Here is a 19,720-nt window from a genome sequence, read left to right on the forward strand (position 1 = left end):
ATTCATCGTCGTCGATATCTGCCTGACGCACTTGAGGCCTAGCTGAGCGGTGGGGCGTTAACACAGTCTCTACCAGCTCTGCCTCCTCTAGTGCGGCTTGGAGGGTGGCTGGCGCTTTTATGCGGAGGTGTTCTTTCAGTCGTTCAGGTGTGAGGCCCTGGATGAAAGCGCTAAGGGCCAGCTCTTCACATGCTGCTGCAGCAAAAGTGGGGTAACCACGTTGTGTATAGTAGCGCACATCTGCGGCATACGCACCCAATGTCTCACTTTCTATTCGGCGTCGGTGGGCCAGCTTGTCTCTCATCTGCTCGGTTGAAATCCGCTGTCCGAAGCGTCGCTCTAATGCTGCAGCCAAGGTTGGATAATCCCTCTGTTCATGCGGCATCAAGTCCAATAGCACCTGGAGCGCTTTGCCTTCTAGTGCCAGGGCTATGTGGGCGGCACTCTCTTGTGTGCTCCACCCATTGTGCAGCTCTGCCATCTTCACTTGGGCGAGATAGGGTTCCAGTGGTGTAGTACCGGCATAACGTGGGAGCTTGAAAACATTCCTAGGCGTGTGGAAAACGCCTCCTCCCATCCTGGGCACCGGGTCGTGCGCAGCCGGTGACATCTCCTGGTGGCGACGGGGAATAGCCCCTCCCGTCGCGGACGCTGGGTTGAACGTGACCGGCGATATCTCCCGTTGGCGGCGGGGAACGGCTCCTCCCGTCGCGGACACCGGGTTGAACGTGACCGGCGATATCTCCCGTTGGCGGCGGGGAACGGCTCCTCCCGTCGCAGTCACCGGGTCGAATGTTCTGGGAGCACTAGCGCCGTCTGGTCGCACTAGATCAGCTCCACTGGGTGTATAGTTTTTACTCACATAACGTTTCTGTGTAGCATTGTCTCTCTGTTCAATGTCCATCTTTAAATGTTCGACTTGTGCATACAAGCTTTCAATCTCCCTTGTCAGTCTATCTTCTTTGATCCTTTCCATGGCGTTAGGTTAATAATCCCACTTCTTGACACCAATGTGGCGAACGGCAACGAAATTAATCTCCAACAACTTCTCTCATATATAAACGGTTTATTTAAGCTTTCTCCACAGCTTCACATACAAGGTAAATCTCTTACTTTGAAAGTATTTGTAATACAAAACAACAGTTCTCACTCGTGTGCGTCTTTTCTACCGGCACACTTCCTCATCATTCAACAACAACAACCGGCCGCAAAGCATGCCGGGAACTCGTAAAGGGGCAGAGGCCCAACAACCACACAACAGTACAGTCCCGTCGCCACACTATCTTCATATAATAGGTCCTCACTAATAATCATGAAAAAATGGCGCAGATTTGTTCTACTCAGTCTGTGTCTCATAGGAGGGCTGTGGGCAGTTCAGAAACCGTCTTCCAGTGACATCATCGATGGGCAATACAAGCTAATAGAAACTGCAGGCTTTCTAGTCCTGAAAAGTTGCAATGCGAAAATGGAATCCATCGTTCTCACGATAATGAAAATCTAAACATTTTTGTAAAAAAATCTTGTTTAAAAAAAAATCTGCCTAATGATGTCACTGGAAGACGGTTTCTAAATTGCCCACAGCCCTCCTATGAGACACAGACACAGACTGAGTAGAAAGAAATCGTGCCATTTTATCATGATTATTAGTGAGGACCTATTATATGAAGATAGGTTGAAAAGTGGTGAAGTGGTCCTTTAAGTAGCCATGTTACCTGTGTAATAAACGGGATATTGTCGGGAATTAATTCACAGACAGGGTGATTAACCACCTCCGCTTCGCGTCGCGTCGGTGGTTAATCACCCTGTAGGTGAATTATATATAGTGACCGATCAGCTCTATAATAGACCGCTGCCTAATCAAAGCCCCAGAGCACCTGCTGCACTGTTGGATTCAACATGACAGCCATGTAAACCAGGGGTTTTCAACTGATTGTGAACCAGGGACCACCACCCTGTCTAAGAATCAAGCTAGGGACCACTGTTGTGTTGGGAGGGTATATGGGCTAAGCTTAGCGCTTTCATAACACTTGCTAATGCTATGCAATATATACATAGGCCTACATACTGTACCACTGTTTCTCAACCGATGGTCCACGGACTACTAGTGGTCCATGGCATAATAGGCCTGCAGGTGGTCCATGAGACTACTAGTGGTCCATGGCATAATAGGCCTGCAGGTGGTCCATGAGACTACTAGTGGTCCATGGCATAATAGGCCTGCAGGTGGTCCATGAGACTACTAGTGGTCCATGGCATAATAGGCCTGCAGGTGGTCCATGAGACTACTAGTGGTCCATGGCATAATAGGCCTGCAGGTGGTCCATGAGACTACTAGTGGTCCATGGCATAATAGGCCTGCAGGTGGTCCATGAGAAAATGTTTTAAAATATAAATAAAATGTCTTTGTTAGATCTATGTATTAAAATAATGTTTAAATAATACAGTATTTCAAAAGTCCATCAAATGTAAGAAAATATTTGAATTGATAGCTAATAAAAAGAATCATGACTGTTAAGGGATTGATTTAATTCATTGCACGATACTACGTGCAACAAATTATATCAAGCCACGTCATTATTTAACTGAAATATACGAGTGGTCCGGAGCCAAAAAGACCACTGATCTATTCCTATCCCACGGTTACTTTATCCATCAGGTTAACTGATACAGTAATGATAGAGCAGACATATGGGCAATTTCCTAATAATGATGACTCAATCAGGTAAGCTGGTAGACTGCACCCTTCTTGAGAACTCCCTTTTCTGTGGAATTTCTTAACCTCAGACTTCCCAATAACTGATAACATTTATGCACTTCCACGTCTGCCAAAAGTAGTGCATTGTTCCGTGGAAGAAAATACAAAATATTCACTTGCAATACCTTCACGGACCACCAGTGGTCCACGGACCACCTGTTGAAAACCCCTGATGTAAACAAACACATAATGTCATTTACAACTAAACGTTGCTCTCAAGAATGTTTTTTGAAGCGAGAAATAGACGATGCAGTAATCAAAAATTGATTTGATCAACCGTGTTGTGCTGGGCACAACACTTATGGAATACTTTCAGTACCGTAAGCAAGGAAATACCTCATTTTGATGTTACTTTTGGGTCAATGTATTAATTTATATATTAAGTAGCCGTGTGATGAGCGGGATAAACATCGTCTCTGTTTAATCATCCTGTCAGGATTTTATTTCTCGATAATGACCTGTTTATTATACCTCACATAATCAATCTGGGTTTTCAACAGGTGTTCCGTGGACAACTGGTGGTCCGTGATGGTATTGCATGTGGTTCCCTACCATTGATTGATTGATAATTTTATTAGACAATAAGATGCAAACAGTACAGGGTACAGTCAAGCACAGCATTGGTCCAAAAGGACAGCACCGAAGAAAGACCTTGCGGTCTTGTTTCCATTCGGGTCCCATGCATTCATTCACAATGACAACAGTGACAACAAACAATAAGTTTCTCAAACACATTAAATCTACATGTACAGGTTGGAATAGAAATACATTAATAAAACATCACCTTCTCTCCCTTTGACCTGAAGACAGTGACAGGTGAGTAAAGTACCTGTTTAGCAGGAAGTAGGAAACTGAAGATATTGTATTTCCTTCCACGGAACAGTGCACTAAACTGCACGGTTCTGTGGAAGTGTTTATCTCCCCAAATATGTTTTTATTGGCGTCAGGCGATGATTCAGCAACAGGACTAGGCATAGCAGGCACAAGCAGGGGCCTACTAAACTCTAGCAGGATAGAAATGTTACCGTACCGTTGCTTCAGACGGAAGCAACAGACAACAGACAGCTGCTACGCGGCTGTCTGTTGCAGTACATTCCTGGGCACAGACGGCTGTCTGCTAGGTGTGAACGGCGCCTTTAAGAGCCAAGAAACCACAGATGATTCATGTGTGAGCGGGATGGGGGGGCATGAGTATAGGTCTCATCTTAGAAGGCTGCTACATGTACATGGCCTTCAAGTGGTCTCCCTACATTGGCATGTTATGTCACGGATGTCATGCTTGTGAAAAATGTTCACTCGTTAACATTGCTTTTGTGGTGAGACCGGTGACACTCCGCCCGCAAGACATGGTCAATCAAGTACAGGGTCACAAACGTGACGTTTGGTATTTGGACAGAACGTTTTTAAATATGGAGATAACTGATGTCATAGTAATGATGTCATACACGATTGACTGGCCTTCAAGTACTGGCCTATGGGTACTTATAAGAGAAAGTTGAAGTTGTCTTACAGTTGATCAAGGATTTAATTTTGTTGTGACCATTTAGAACTGACTGTTAGGGGACAGAACCAGTAAAAGATGAGGAGTTTATGAACAATAACAAGTTCAATCAATTCAAATTGCTATACTATATGTGTTAATATAACAGAAACGTGATAAATCTTATAGCTATGGATTCGTGGGGGGTCCGTGTCTTTGTCCTGTCATCTCTGTGTCTGTTGTGTACCATCCTATACCCCCAGCTGGGTCGTGTCTCCACATGGGTATCTCATGCAGAGATTGAGAAGCACTCAGAGATGGGCCGCAAGCCTCTCTTGGATGATAACCATGTGGAGATTGAGCAGCACTTGGAGATGGGCCATCGCAAGCGTCTCGTGGATGATACCCATGTGGAGATTACCGACCAGCACTTTGACAAGGGCCGCAAGCTTCTGGCAGCTGGTCAACTTGCCGAAGCACTATCCCACTACCACTCTGCTGTAGAAAGTTTCCCTGAAAACTACCTAACCTACTACAAGAGGGCTGCAGTGTTCCTGGCCATGGGGAAATTCAAATCTGCCCTGCCTGACCTGACCAGAGCTGTCCGTCTCAAGCCTGACTTCTTGGCTGCCAGGATACAGAGAGGAAATATCCTGTTGAAGCAAGGTAACACCCAAGGGGCCAGGGAAGACTTCCAGGCAGTGCTGGATCGTAACCCTGCACAGGCAGAGGCCAAGGACCTGCTGATGAGAACCAACGAGCTGGAGGATCTTCAGGAAAAGGCCCATGCTGCCCACCACCAGGGCCACTACAGCACTACTATCACCATGCTGGAACGAGTCATAGAGCTCTCGCCGTGGGATCCCGAGTCGCGGGAGCTCCGTGCCCAATGCTACATCCACCTGGAGGATCCCCAGAAGGCCGTCCTCGACCTTAGAGTGACAACACGCCTACGCAACGACAACTGCGCTGCCTTCCTAAAGCTGAGCATGTTGCACTACAGCCTCGGACAACACCACGACTCACTTACTCAAATTCGGGAGTGTCTGAAGCTGGATCATGAAGATAAGGAGTGTTTCAGCCACTACAGACAGGTGAAGAAACTTGGCAAGCAGCTGGACTTGGCACAGGAGCTCTTCCAGGGAAGAAGATATAAAGAAGCCATTGACAAGTATGAGTCAGTGATGAAGACGGAGCCTAACATCCCATACTACACCAACCTGGCCAAGGAGAAGATCTGCTTCTGTCTGGTCAAGCTTAAAATAGCTGATGATGCCATAGATACTTGTTCAGAGGCCCACCAGAGAGACCCTCGCAACGCCAACATCCTTAGGGATCGAGCCGAGGCGTTCATCCTCAACCAGGAGTATGAGAAAGCGGTGGAGGACTACCAGGCAGCCATGGAGTTTGATAGGAACAGTAATGAGATCAGAGAAGGTCTGGATAGAGCACAGAAACTGCTCAAAATGTCCCACAAGAGAGACTACTACAAGATCCTTGGTGTCAAGAGGAATGCCAACAAACAGGAAATCAAAAAAGCATACAGGAAGTTGGCACAGCAGTGGCACCCGGACAACTTCCAGTCAGAAACAGACAAGAAGAAAGCAGAGAAGAAATTCATTGACATCGCCTCAGCTAAAGAGGTCCTCACCAACACAGAGATGCGGCAAAAGTTTGACACTGGTGAGGACCCACTGGACTCAGATAGCCAGCATAACGGTGGGCAAGGTGGGCAAGTTCACTGGCCCTTCCACTTTCATCCCTTTGATTCCGGTAACAACTATCATTTCAAATTCCACTATAATTAGGGTGGACTTTCATAAATGACTGGGTAATGGGGACTTTGTTGAAAACTGGACATACTATTAAGAGGCCAATATAAAATCTGTGGAGAAACTCTCAGCCTCACCTTGGGATCTTTTATCAACTAAAGTTGAAGTTGTATATCTGTATCTCTGTCCCTCTGGACAGATATACCCATATATGGACATGCTTGACATCGATGTGTAGTACTGATAATCAGAGCACTGCTTTTTACAGATGCCATAGAGTCATCATAGACTGACCTCCAAGATTTTACAAGCTGATAACCGTAAACAACAATCACATTAACATTACAACATAAACATAGGCATAGCAACACAAGACATAGCCAAATACAAAAAAGAGCAAAATAAATAGACAAATACAACTTTTTTTCCCTTCTCTCAACTATTGATTACATTGTCCAACTTCTGCGCGGAAGACAGTCAACAGACCTAGACCCACTGTGCATAGTTTCCCCAGTTTTTGAGGGCCCCTCCTATGCCCAGCTTTCCGGGTTTGTGTAAATAAAGACAAACATTGAAGACGGGAAAGTGAGGAAGCAAATTGTGATTGGCCAGAATGAGATGATGTATGATGATAAGAGCGACCCTCACTTCACACCGGTGTGATGTTTTTTTTTCTCCCACTCCTGAGTCCTGAGTGGCTAATTGGCTTCCAAAGTTTGAGAGAGGCCTGTTCTACAGAAAATGACATCTGATCAACCCCAAATTTGAATCATATTGAGTGGCCTCTAAACAACACATCATATAGTTACTAGTACATAGGGGACACCACATTTGCAATTGGTGCAAGGTTGTAGGCTACTTTATTGTTACATCTTGTGTACAGGTACTAAAACCTATTTTTGTATGGCTTCCTTCAGATGATGCAGCATCATACATAACAATCATTGTTGCAGAAACATGTTTTTTCTTTCTCCACCAATTTGTATAGATGGTGGGGAGAATTACACTATATAGTAGTTATTATTGTTATTATGGTTATATCTAACCCATATTTAACCATCACTTTTGGACCGCCCCAGTGTAGCGGTTAGAGCAGGCACTTATCGTGCAGATGGTCATGGGCTCCACATGCCATGTCAGCAAGGGCATGCGGTCGAAACAGGTTCCTAACGCCAAATCAAATGGATTCAAATCTGAGCCAAGTCTCCTGAGCATACGCGTATCCAGAAGCCTGTTCTGGATGATGGGAGTCTCCAGACGTAGTAGTAGGCCTATGATACAGAGGCTGTCGCAATGCCGATCCGACATCCGTGCCATAGTGTTAGGGGCTTTGTCGTTGTCATCTGTGTCCTTTTGTGCCCATAAACGTATTTATTTATGAATGTTTCTTCAGGCAAATATATAACAATTGTGAAAAGTTGAATCGTATGTTGTAGAAACGCTGTTCACCCCCATTACATAGCTTCTCTGGTCCTGATGGCTGCAACTCATGACAGTGCTGGTAGATCAGTGTCCCACCCAACCTGCAGGCGAAGATATGCAAAAGATATGACTTTAGAAGCACTACATCCTTTGAACGTGTTCAGTTATTTACATTTAAAGAACTTCACAAAAGTTAAAAATGTACATTCACAATTACGTTTCAATCTGAAAATATGTAATAAATAAAAAATGTATCCACTTCTGTACCAACAATACTTTTGTCAGGACAGCAGATAATGTGCTTTCATTATTTCACTGAACATGAACATTTGAACAATACAAACACAAGCTGTCCTCCTTGTCCCTTAAAGGGCCACTTATTCACCCCTTTTTCAACCAGATTTTATTTTAATGATGTTTAGGACACAATAAACACTTTTTTGTGTTTAACACTCAGTTTTTGGATATTTTAGTCATGACACCATCCTCATGACCAAGATTTGTCATGAAAATGTAGCCTCACTTCCTTCCTGGATTTTACAAGTCACACCTCCACGCCGTCCTCCCCCCAACCACAAGGAGGGGCAGTGTACCAAAGCATTATGGTCATTGTAGGAATTCAACAATCCAGTCAAACCCTAGTCAAGCACACAGACTTCACACAGAATAAGGCATATATACTGTACTGTACATACACATTGGTTTGCATCACTGCATTTAAATCTTTGTGAAAGTCAAGCTTCACAATGTCATCATCAGCGCATCGGCTCCCCTGACCGGCCTACACATCTGCTTCAAGGAACGGCCGAGCTTCGCTTGATCTTTGTGCTGCTGTACCAATATTGGTGGTAGCACATGACATAGGAGTCCATTCTTGCACAGCGCAACACCAGGGTGTGAAATGTTACGCTGGACATTGTATCTGAGAGGAGGTCCAATGACAATCCACCTTGCTGCTGTGGCAGCTGGGCACAAGGTGTACTGCTTTGGAGGGCACTGTAACATCAATAAAAGGGATCAGATTGAAGTGCACATCTTCAATACAGTGCCCTTGCGCTGGATGAAGTTGCCCCCTGTGGCAACTGGCAGAGAACTTCCCCTTGAGGTTCCCTCCATGCGTGACGGCCACACCGCTGTGCTAATAGACGACATCGCCTATATATGGGGTGGGGTTACTCACACAGGGGTGTATTGCAACATTCTTTACGCGTATGATATTGACACGCACATGTGGTTCAAACCCAGGATTTCTGGGACTGCTCCAGAGGTGAGGAGGCACAACCACTCAGCCTGTGTCTTGAGGAAGATCATGTATATCTTAGGAGGATTTGTTGAAAGGCTTCAAAACACTATTGAAATCTATAAGTTGGACACCACCACAATGGTTTGGTCTATCATTAACACTAGAGACACTCCAGCACCCGCTTCATCATATCACTCTGCCACCATCATCGGGACAAAAGTGTTTGTATTTGGGTGCAGACGGGACTGCACCCAAATCTATTACAACAACATCAGTGTGTTTGACACAGAGAGCAACCTCTGGCTGAGCACCCCTTCTGCAGAACCTGTTCCAAAAGGACGTAAGGGTCATTCAGCCTTTGCCTACAATGGAGAGCTGTACATATTTGGTGGTGAAAACCTGAACCGGTTGTTCGATGATATGTGGAAATTCAATCCCGAGACCTTCACTTGGAAGAAGGTTGAACTTGGGCCTAAGGGGAAAGGTCCGCGTCCATCGACATCTAGGATGTGCTGTTGCATGGTGGGAGATTGTATCATCCTCTTTGGAGGATACAGATACACACCTGATGAGCTGTACATGTTAGACTTAAGTCCTAGTATGAAGACATTGTGCAAGCTAGCCGTTATCAAGTACAGACTGGAGCTATCAGGACTCCCACACAACATCAGGTGGGAACTCGCAGCCATGACTACCACGAGCAAGAGAAAGCATAGCCCACTAAAAAGAACACATAAAAAACAGCGAACCCACTAAAACTCGACTTCTAGGAAATGGAGAATTAAGGGAAAGTGATTGGCACCCTTAAAAGGACTCCCTTCATTCAGATGGGAAAGAAAGCAGAGCACATGAATATGCTCAGTGATACCCAACAGGAACTAAGCATCATCATACAGCCAGGAGAATAGAGAACTCCACTACCACGTGAATTACTTATCTTGCTGTCCATCAGGAATGAATGTAGAAATTAGATGGTTTGTGCAAAGTAATGGACAGTTTATGGAAGACAGTTATGGAAGAGGACCTAACAAATCACAAGTTTAAACGAGAACCGGGAGAGGAAAATCACTGCAAAGGTGGAGACCTGTGTGGGTGTTTTTTTTTTGCGGGTTCATTTGAGGCAATAATAAAGTGAGCAGCAGATTAGAATAGAAAATAGACACAAAGAAGACATAATTTATCCTACACTTCTAGTGAGGGGCGCTCTTATCATCATATGTCATCTCATTCTCAACCAATGGCACATCTCCCACCCAATCACACCGGCCAATCACAATTTGCGTCCTCACTTTTGTGCGGACACTTTTTGTTTGTGTTTACACACTTTTGTCTTCAATATTTGTTTTACACAATGTTTGTGTTTACACAAACACTCAAAGCTGGGCCAAAAAATACAGGATGTGAAGAAGCCCTTGAAAGGTGTCACGCAGCAGTGAGCACAGACACATGGTCTGTGCTCAAGGGCTGTGGAGGGACTAGGCTCTGTGGGTTGCCTCCTGTCCGGCCGGGCCCCTCCTACGTCTCATCAGGTCCAGTCCTGCTCTCACCAGGAGTACAGTGAGGACCTGTGCGTTGCACTAGACTCCCAGCACCAGACACTTCATTCAGGAGTGGTGGATTCTTGAGCCGCAATGGTTCTGCGGCTCGAATGGCCCTCCTAAAGGCCTCATCGAAGGTTTTTGGGCTTCCTCCTCACGGAGGATGCAGGCTGGGGCGCTAACCCATACTGCTCCCGGGGTGCCGTCTACATTCTGGCTGTCACCCGTCTCTCCGGTGGTCACCAGACTATACCTGGTTGTCACAGTCTATTCCATAAATATGCTTTTCAATGAGTAATTCTCTATTTAGCTACTTGTATTATTAGTAACATGTAAAATCACACGTTCTCAGCAAGTAAGTGCATCATTTAATCATCATTATAAATGTAATAACTTAAAATCAACTTACTGTGTGCCTACTGTGTGTATGTCCCCCAGGCATTGTAATGAACAGAATAAACATGAAATCTAAAAAACATCCTCTTCATGAGTTGAGTCAAACATATCCATGTTTCACATAATTTATTTTATTCAGATGTTCTGGTACAAAAAGAAAAAAATAAATATATGAGACAAAGCTCCATGTTTCACATTCTACATTGGTTTAATTCTTTAAATGAAAGTAAATTATAATTTATAACAAATTTGATTTGATAGCTCATTTTATTTACATTGTGATTCTTGTTGCCTATGAAAAAAGTACCGTTTTGACAAGCTCCAAGTATTTAAAATAAAATGTCTAAAGCGGAAAAAATGAAAACAATCAATTAGTATAATAGAGCTGGGCAATAGTAAAATGATCGATAGGCACACAGTCACAGACATTTTAAAGGGTAAGACCACTTTTGTAGAGGTTTGGGTTGGGTTGTTACCTTGACATGATGTAACTCCAAATGTGGACAAGAAATAAAAGATGTAACTCCAAATGTGGACAAGAAATAAAAAGAGATTGCTCCAGTGATTAGAAATTGATAATTCAAAATATGCTCCTCATTGACTTACATTGTATGCTGAAACAGGTCTCAAAGTCACTCTTTTAGTATGCAAACAAACACAAAGTGTGATATATTGTCTGAATCAACTTTGAGAGCTGTTTCAGCATACAATGTAAGTCAATGAGGAGCATATTTTGAATTATCAATTTCTAAACACTGGAGCAATTATTTTTGATTTCTTGTCCACATTTGGAGTTACATCATGGCAAGGTAACCCAAACCTCTACAAAAGTGGTCTTACCCTTTAATTTTCTTTATAAAAAACGGCTGTATTTATTTTCCTGAGATGGGTTATATTTGATTTGCAATTATTTTATACACATTGCACCGCTTTGCGATCTTGTAGATTCTGTGTGACACCACCGGGGCACAACAAAGTATAAATTAGATAGTCCCCTCTGCCGCTACCATGCTCTCAACTGCAGCCCAGTCCAGTTTGCTGAGGGTTGTGCTTGTACTTTCCGACGGGTTCTCCATCCACTCCGTCCATGACGTGCCAGGCCTGGTCACATTCTGACCATCAGTTCGCCTAGTCACACCCACACCCTAAGCAGAAAAACAAACCACAGGAAACAAACAAATGATGAAACCACAACATCTCTAAACTTCGAATGCAGGGGTTTGGTGCCATTGGATCCCCAGCCAAATGAAGGATCCCGGTAGTTTGACTTAATTATAGTATAAGTATTCATATAAGTTGTTCTTATATCGATCGGAAAAGTTGCCGATACTGCCCAAAATGCTGTTAGCGGTATCGGAGTGTGCCAGTCTATGCCAATCCGATTATCACATGATATCGAGATATCATACTCTTTTCCAGAATAAATAAATACCCAGGTATTTGAATGGATATCAGGAAGGAAAAAATGTGAACATCTCTCATTTTAAATGAATACATTCATTCGACATTACTACAAAGCAAACACTGGATTGAGACTTTAATTTAATTTATAAATCCAGACATACCAGATCCATATCCAACAGGCTACGGATTTCTGGAGGGGGGTTCCATGGGCTCACGACTTCTCTTTCCTCTTGGGAATCCATCTCCCTCTGCTCCCTCCGTCCTTCATCCCTTAGGACAGCATGCCTTCCAGTCGGAGATTTGCTTTGTCTCGTCTTCCCTTGTCCACAGGATTGTCTGTGCATTCCTTCAAACTGGTTGATCGTGTTTGACTTTTCACATTTTCCCTTTACGTTAGTGATCATGCCACGTCTGGTCACCTGAGACAGACAGTCCCTTGGCAGAGAAGTCACTGATCGAAAACAAAAATGAATCACATAAACGTATGAAGTTCAACATCCTTTATGGCAGTGGTTCTCAAAGAGGGGTCCCGTGAGTTGTGTGTTGTTGCACTTATGATGTACGTGCAGGTTTCTATTCAATACTAATTAAGTATATATATATTTCTTGGGGCTTTTTATGCCTTTATTGATACAGTAGTCTGACAGGAAATGGGGATAGAGATGGGGGGGTGAGACGCAGCAAAGGTCATCAGGATCGGGATTCGAACCTGCGACACGCTGTCAGGATTAGCAGCCTAGGTGCCCAGAAGGCTACCCCAGCTGTCCGGGCCAAGTGGGCCATATCTTTTTTTTTTTTTTAAGATATTTTTTGCGGCTTACGCCTTTTATTGGTTTTTGAAGGGACAGACAGTAGGCTGACAGGAAACGGGAGAGAGATGGGGGAAGACATGCAGTAAAGGCCGTGTCGGGCTCGGGAGTCGAACCCGCGGCACACTGCGACTGGATTACCAGTCGGGTGCCCAGACGGTTACGCCACCGCCTGGGCAAGTGGGCCATATCTATTGTTAAGTTAACGTGTGAACGTGTGAGCAGTCGTTATCATCTGAATAGGCCTAAGCCTTCACCTCGGACGCTATATTATCAGCTGAAAAACATATAAAAACATGGACTTGATCAAGTCCATGCACAACAGGTGCGCAGCCACACCCAGCTCTGAGTCCAGTTCTAGTTTGACTCAGGCCAGGTGTGACTGCTTAACTCAGTCATCCTCCCTCTCACAAACATATACCAAACAGCCCCATCCTCCTGCATATACAGAAAACACTAGCTAGGACGGTTAGCTGAATATCCAAGTGAAATACCTGGTCTTTGTAGTCCCAGCCTGTTATGAAGATGCTTTCCTCGTCTTTCAGTGTTTTCCCAAGGACAAATGTGGGGGTGAGCTTTTTGTGACTGGGACTTTGGTCTCATTCTATTACCACCAGCAGATACACTTTGAGCCCTTTGACAAGAAAAAGCACATGCATGTTCCTCATACACCTAATTTAAGTACATAATTACTTTTGTATCGTTATTTATTTGAAATTTCACTGGAGATTCGGCACTGAGATGCAGCATCTCTTTTTCGAGAGGGTCCTCAATTACTATTCTTGGAGTTCTGATGTCTATTCTGATGTATATTTTTGCCTTTTAAGTGATGAGAGCATATTTTTGCACATGTTGTAAGAAGAGAACAAAAAGAGGGGAATGCATTATTTCCCCGTCTTTTAGAGATTTTGCCGATACTTTCATGATAGTATTGCATTGTGAACCGCAGTATCAAGAGTCAATCATTACATTTTGTAGCTTTTAGTTGGTGTACCTGCTCTTCTATTCAAATGTCTTCTTGTGGACGAGCAGGACCACTACAGGTTGACAAGTACGCATGAAGCTTAAAACGGAATATATCCTCTGCTCAAACAGGCTTTCTGTATTAGCTTTAATATCAAAATGTCGGTGTATAACTCTTAAAAGGTTTATGCATACAGGGTTATGTGGCAGCGGTGGCCGAACGGATAGCGGCGCGGTCTAGATACCGGAAGGTTCCCAGTTCGAACCAGCCGTCCGACACGTTAAAATTACCACCGCTGAAATGCCCTTGAACAAGGCATCAACCACTACGATGAAATGTGTTCTATGAGCAGGGCCTGGCTGGAAACAAGTTCTTGAGCTTAGCCCAGATACCCTGGGTAAATATAGATTTCATTTCATTTATCTGAAAATGTTTACTGATGGATACCTGTTTCTGCCATGTGCACTGCCAGCAGTCTGAGCTGTAGCAGACAGTATGGAGTTAGCAGAAGGGGCTCCTTGGGTTTGCAAGGAGTTGGGCAGGGTGAGAGGAGTAGTGAGAAGGTCATTGATCAATGTACAGGCCGCATGGGTCCTCTGGGTATTCTGCTCCAAAAGCATCGCCCTGTAATGAAACAGACTACTGTTAAGCACAAACACATTAATACAGTCTGAGAATATAGACATACTGTACTGCACATACTTGTCTTTTTCCAGCTTCATCTTCCTAATTGCAGCTGGGGTTTTGTATGTTGACTTCTGTAGAAAACAGAGGTAGGATCAATAATTGAAGCCCAAAAAGAGTGAAAACGACTATGGTCATGCGTCACAAATTCACAATGCATTGTGAACATATATTTTTGAAAAAAGTTGAAAAAATAAAACCATAGATAGAACCACGTTTAATCTTTTTTTTAAAGGATTTGCCTATAATGAGATGCCCAAAACAGGATTGAAAGTTTAGACCAATGTGAAAGAAAATACAATTGCAGCCTTTCTTACCAATGTCACAGAAGTGGAGTAAGGTCTGTACTCCCTTTCTCTCATTCCCTCTCTGTGTTTTTGATACTCTGCAAGTTTTTCTCTTTGTTTGCTCCTCATCCAAATCCTTAACTCCTTCCTATTCTCCTCTTCAAGAAGCTCATTCCTCTGCAACGTATGTCTTCTGTGCTGCTGGTCTTGCCTGCTTTCCATTACACATTTCACATTACTAGTAGTAGTCATGTTTCATGTCATGTTTTTTTTGCAGACTTAGAATCGTACAAGGGTTGTCAGGGTTGATTTACACATTACAACATACCTCTCGAGGTGGGCAGCTTCTGTCGTGGGCAATCCGAGATCAGTGGGAGAGAAAGCCCCTTCCTTCACCAACTCACCCAAGATATCTGCCACATCACTCAGCCCACTAAAACCCAGAGTATCATTTGCCCACCTGAGACAGGAAGAACACATACAAAACTAGGAGTGAATGGAGAACAATAAAATACATGTTGTTTATTACTATTAGTATGTTATGTTAAGACTTACGTTTCAGAGATTCCTGATGTTGTAGGTGCTGCTTCTGTCATCTTATCTTTCACTTCTACAGGAAAAACCATCAGTCAACCACACAGAGATTAAACTGGTGAGAGATACAACTGGGAAGAAATCCAACCCGACTTCCAGGCATCTACAAAATTAGTAATATGCAATTTGGACTGCTACTGCACTGTAACACCTAGATTCTGTTCCGGCTTGGCGGTTGTGAGTGCCTGTTGCTTCAGTGTTGGGTGACACAGCTAATGCCTAATTTATAGTCTGTTGTACGACGATGTCCCGTGCCAAAAACAGCAGATCTACAAGGTTTGTAGATGTGCTATTTTTGGTGCATGACACTTGCAGTAAGCAGAAGCTCCATGTACTGTAGATAGTGTTTTTCAAAGGTGCTTGCCCTGCCTGTACTCATACAGCATGTGCACGCATGTATTTGTTATCATCATGAACTGCACAACATCCACATTTACTTCACAAATTAATTATCATCTACTCTCAACAAGACTGGTGATTATAGGAACAGAAAGAAATACACGCATTTCTAATAACACTAGCATGTGGGTGTTCTAGTAACATTAGCTGTTTGTCTGGTAATTAGAGATACTTGGCCTAGTCCTTCTGCTTCAAGCCTGTCCATGTGGACAGACTAGTCTCAGAATTTTGTCCACATGAGCAAATCATTTGGAAGTAATTATTACTAATTTTTTCATTTGATCCATTGGCTACAACAGTTTATTAAACTCAAGTCAAGTGCCAGCTGAAAAGCCTAGTATACTATGTCAAAAATGCAGGCCCACCTATCCACATTATACATGTGAATTCTATTTTATGCCAGGCCTCAGTATAATACATAATACATCAAGTATGTGGCAGTCTTCTTCTTTACCTTTCAGCTTTTCCCTTCAGGGGTCGCCACAGCGAATCATCTACCGCCATCTCACCCTGTCCTCTGCCTCCTCTTCTCTCACACCAACTAACGTCATGTCCTCTTTCACTACATCCATAAATCTACTCTTTGGTCTTCCTCTTTCCTGTCTGGCAGTTCCAACTTCCAACCTCAATATCCTTCTACCGATATACTCACTATCCCTCCTCTGTACATTTGTATCCAAACCATCTCAGTCTGGCCTCTCTGGCTTTATCTCCAAAACATCTGACATGCGCTGTCCCTCTGATGTACTCGTTCCTGATCCTATCCATCTCTGCTACCTCCAGCTCTGCTTCCTGTCTTTTCCTCAGTGTGACTGTCTCTAAACCATACAGCAGGGGTTCTCAACGTTTTTGGCCGGGGACCCCCGGAAATGCTTTGGCAATGTCTCGGGACCCCCGCCCCGCCCCCTCCCGACCCCCAATATAAATTGACTGCTACAATAACCTTAACCCATTTTGGGCGGGAACCCCTTTTGGTGTTTTAAGCATTATGTTATAATTTAGCTATTGAAAAATAGCAGATCTACAAGCTCATAGCGCGCCACCGAGTGGCGCGCTACGAGCTTGTAGGTCTGCTATTTTTGAAAAATCGTGAAAAAAATAAAAAAAATAAAACCCCTGCCATACAGCATAGCTGCTCTCACCACCGTCTTGTACACCTTCCCTTTCATTCTTTCTGATACTTTCCTATCACACATCACACCTGACAACTTTTCTCCACCCATTCCAACCTGCACTCGTTTCTTCACTCTTTTCCACACTCTCTATTGCCCTGAAATGTTGACCCTAAGCACTTAATAGCCTCATATAGCCAGCCTTCATCTGCCTTTGCAATGCATATTGCCCCTGATGCCCCAGGCAGATTAAAGTCAGAGCCAAATCTGCCCAGAGTGTGCCAATGTGCGATCATAAAGTAGTCAACAAGTATTGTCAATTGAAACATCTAATTCTAACACATGCCTGAATAATTGTATTAGCTGCAGCCATGTTGCTTACACTGTACATCACAGGGTAGTGGGTACTATAAAGGTCAGTAATATACTGTACAGCCTGCCAAGTTTTTGCTATGGTGGTATTTTCATCCTGAATTGGAAAACAAACAAAATCCTCATAGGGTTTTCACCCCTCTGTAATTATTAACTACATTGCAGATCACTACAAGAGTCACCCTCACGACAACCCTGGGAGAACTATTAACGCCTAACACACAAAGACAAACTTCTGTATGCTCATATGCTCTGAGAATCTGCTCTGATATTAAAGGGCTAAGGTTTTATATTCATGTTGTTAACGATTATTTTTTATCTTTCAAAAATCATTCAAATGAACATTCATTGTAGCCTGTATTGTTAATTTGTTACATGTAGAGATACTAGAGACAATCCGGCTTTTCAGTCAGAGTGGTCAGTGCACGTTCTGTGCTCCCAGAATGCAGCGCCGACACTTCAGATTCAGACTCGTTCAGAATTTCCTCACGACCGAAGACACTACTATGGTGTGCTCTAGTACGCTCAGAGCGTGTTTCCGAATGCACGGCTGTGTAAGAGTTTTAATAGATTTGGATGATATGTGCAAAATAAAATTCACCTGAAGGACTGTGAAGGTTTGAAGAAGCATTTCTATAAATAGCAGCAGTCCCGGGAGAAAGAAAGGACTCTAGTTCAGGAATGGAGCGATTGTAGCCTTCCTCCTCGTCTCTACAAGCATTTGGTTCAATCAAAGTGTGTTGTTGTGGTGTCCATGCTGAAACAAAGAGGGGACATTCATTATATTGTGAGTGATGTTATAATCCATACGTCACTAATGATGTAATTATGTCACGACTGAATAATCAAATTCCCATCTGTGTTTTATTAAATTGGCTATCAAATCAGGATTTATGTGAGCTACCTGATTAGCAAGGTTGGTTCAGTTGTGACATAAACAGAGTGCAGTCAAATAAGAACACCTGGAAGCTGGATGGTGTGGGTTTATATTAAGATAACAATAGTAATACCCAGAGTTCCGATCTGGCTGTGACAATAGTAAACATTTTTGGTTTTGGTGTCTTTCTTTTACAATTTTTAATTAGGAAATGTCTGTCGTCAAACCTCTTTTTGGCACATTCAGGATGACTGTTTTGTTCTTCACATCAGGGGCAGTGACTGGTGTAAGTGTCTCAATGGTGTTCACCAACTAGAGGAGAAAGACAAGTGAGAGAGAGACAAACTGGAAATTGGACGGCTTCAAGCTTCAATCTTGACTGCTTAACCCTGTTTCCCGAGTTTATTGATTTAGTCTTTGCCTGCTAAACCCGAGTTTCCCGAGTTTTGTTTTATTGAGACTGTAGGGCGATTTTGATAACTTACGAGACATAAGTGGTTTTCCGCAGCTACTTTGTGACACGTCGCACGTTTGGATCACGTGACTGGAAAAAAAGAAGTCTTGCTTTCCTCTGGGAGCCGCCAAGGAAGCTTACAGAAGGAAGAGACACCGCGGACGTCATGGTACGCGCCATGACACTTTCATGGGAGGCAAATCTTGCACCGGAAGTTCAATGAATACATGGCAGTGAATGGAGCTGGCTGGACCAGCTCGTGAACAAACGTTATTTCTGAACAATTGAGACCTTTGTCATATAATCGGTTCAGGAATACAAAGGAAGACATATCACAGGTCATTTTCTAATCACTTTCTTTTCGATGTGCACAGTACATCATTTTATTGAGCATCTAAACAGTGGTAGGTATTGTTTCTGTCTCGGAGGTATCGCGAGATTTGGCTGCCAGACAGGAAAGGGTGGAAAGTCTCACGATACTTGGTACGTACAGAAAGGTACTCTGTGCTCTTTAGATACCTCTATAAAATGACAGTGTACACATGGAAAAGCATGTTATATGTTTTTTTTCCAGTTATTTTCCAGAAGTGATTACTTTACAAAAGGTCTCAGTCATTCAGAAATAGTGTTTGTTCATGAGCTGGTCACTGGGCGCTCACTGACTCCAATGCATTCCACCGAACTTCCGGGTCTAGTTTGGCTCTCATGGTGCGACGAATCTGCCATCTGGAATGGCATGATAGCAAAAATGACGTCGGTGACTTTATCTCCTTTCCATATACTTTGGGGGCCGCTGGGAAATCTCCCCACAATGGAATCCTATGGGACATAGTCGCCTGTGTTGAGTCATGTGTTCTTCTAACTTTTTTTCACGGACCAATCATGGATTATTTTCCGACATTAGGACACTCTATTTAGATTCTTCAAAGGTTAGTGAAAAACACCAGCAGTCAAAGGGGGATTAAGATTAATTAATTACCCAGGTGTTAACAAATATGTCAAGACCTGACAAACCATGGGAAAAGAAAATTAAGCCACAGCTGAGCAAACCATTGTAAAACTTTGTGAGAAGGTATTTCCTAGTCCAGACACACATCAATCAAATGTGCATGTGTGTGTGTGTGTGTGTGTGTGTGTGTGTGTGTGTGTGTGTGTGTG

The 19,720-nt window shown here is 43.5% G+C and overlaps 2 protein-coding genes across 7 annotated transcripts in view; one reads left to right on the plus strand and one right to left on the minus strand.

Annotated features, from left to right (window-relative positions):
- Positions 1-4,426: 4,426 nt before the first annotated feature.
- LOC306939411 (dnaJ homolog subfamily C member 3-like) lies at positions 4,427-6,043 on the plus strand (the record flags this gene model as incomplete). The annotated part of the gene is made up of 1 exon (XM_079524000.1): positions 4,427-6,043. One exon carries the CDS (start codon positions 4,427-4,429, stop codon positions 6,041-6,043), a length of 1,617 nt encoding a protein of 538 aa, XP_079380126.1.
- Positions 6,044-10,789: 4,746 nt separating this feature from the next.
- The window catches only part of cplane1 (ciliogenesis and planar polarity effector 1), a 32,684-nt gene continuing 23,753 nt past the window's right edge, over positions 10,790-19,720 (minus strand). For 5 of the 6 annotated variants that reach the window (XM_079524905.1, XM_079524901.1, XM_079524902.1 and 2 more), the window contains 10 exons: positions 18,336-18,420; positions 17,833-17,988; positions 15,310-15,364; positions 15,083-15,214; positions 14,785-14,968; positions 14,486-14,541; positions 14,231-14,407; positions 13,314-13,453; positions 12,172-12,461; positions 10,790-11,751 (listed from right to left, as the gene is read on the minus strand). In XM_079524905.1, the coding sequence (XP_079381031.1) occupies positions 11,590-11,751; positions 12,172-12,461; positions 13,314-13,453; positions 14,231-14,407; positions 14,486-14,541; positions 14,785-14,968; positions 15,083-15,214; positions 15,310-15,364; positions 17,833-17,988; positions 18,336-18,420 (1,437 nt within the window). In that variant the 3' untranslated portion in view covers positions 10,790-11,589. The remainder of the gene's footprint in view (positions 11,752-12,171; positions 12,462-13,313; positions 13,454-14,230; positions 14,408-14,485; positions 14,542-14,784; positions 14,969-15,082; positions 15,215-15,309; positions 15,365-17,832; positions 17,989-18,335; positions 18,421-19,720) is intronic. The other variant, XM_079524904.1, reaches the window with a different exon arrangement.

The sequence above is a fragment of the Electrona antarctica genome (assembly GCF_951216825.1).
Source record: "Electrona antarctica genome assembly, chromosome: 16".
In the NCBI taxonomy this organism is placed as follows: domain Eukaryota; kingdom Metazoa; phylum Chordata; class Actinopteri; order Myctophiformes; family Myctophidae; genus Electrona; species Electrona antarctica.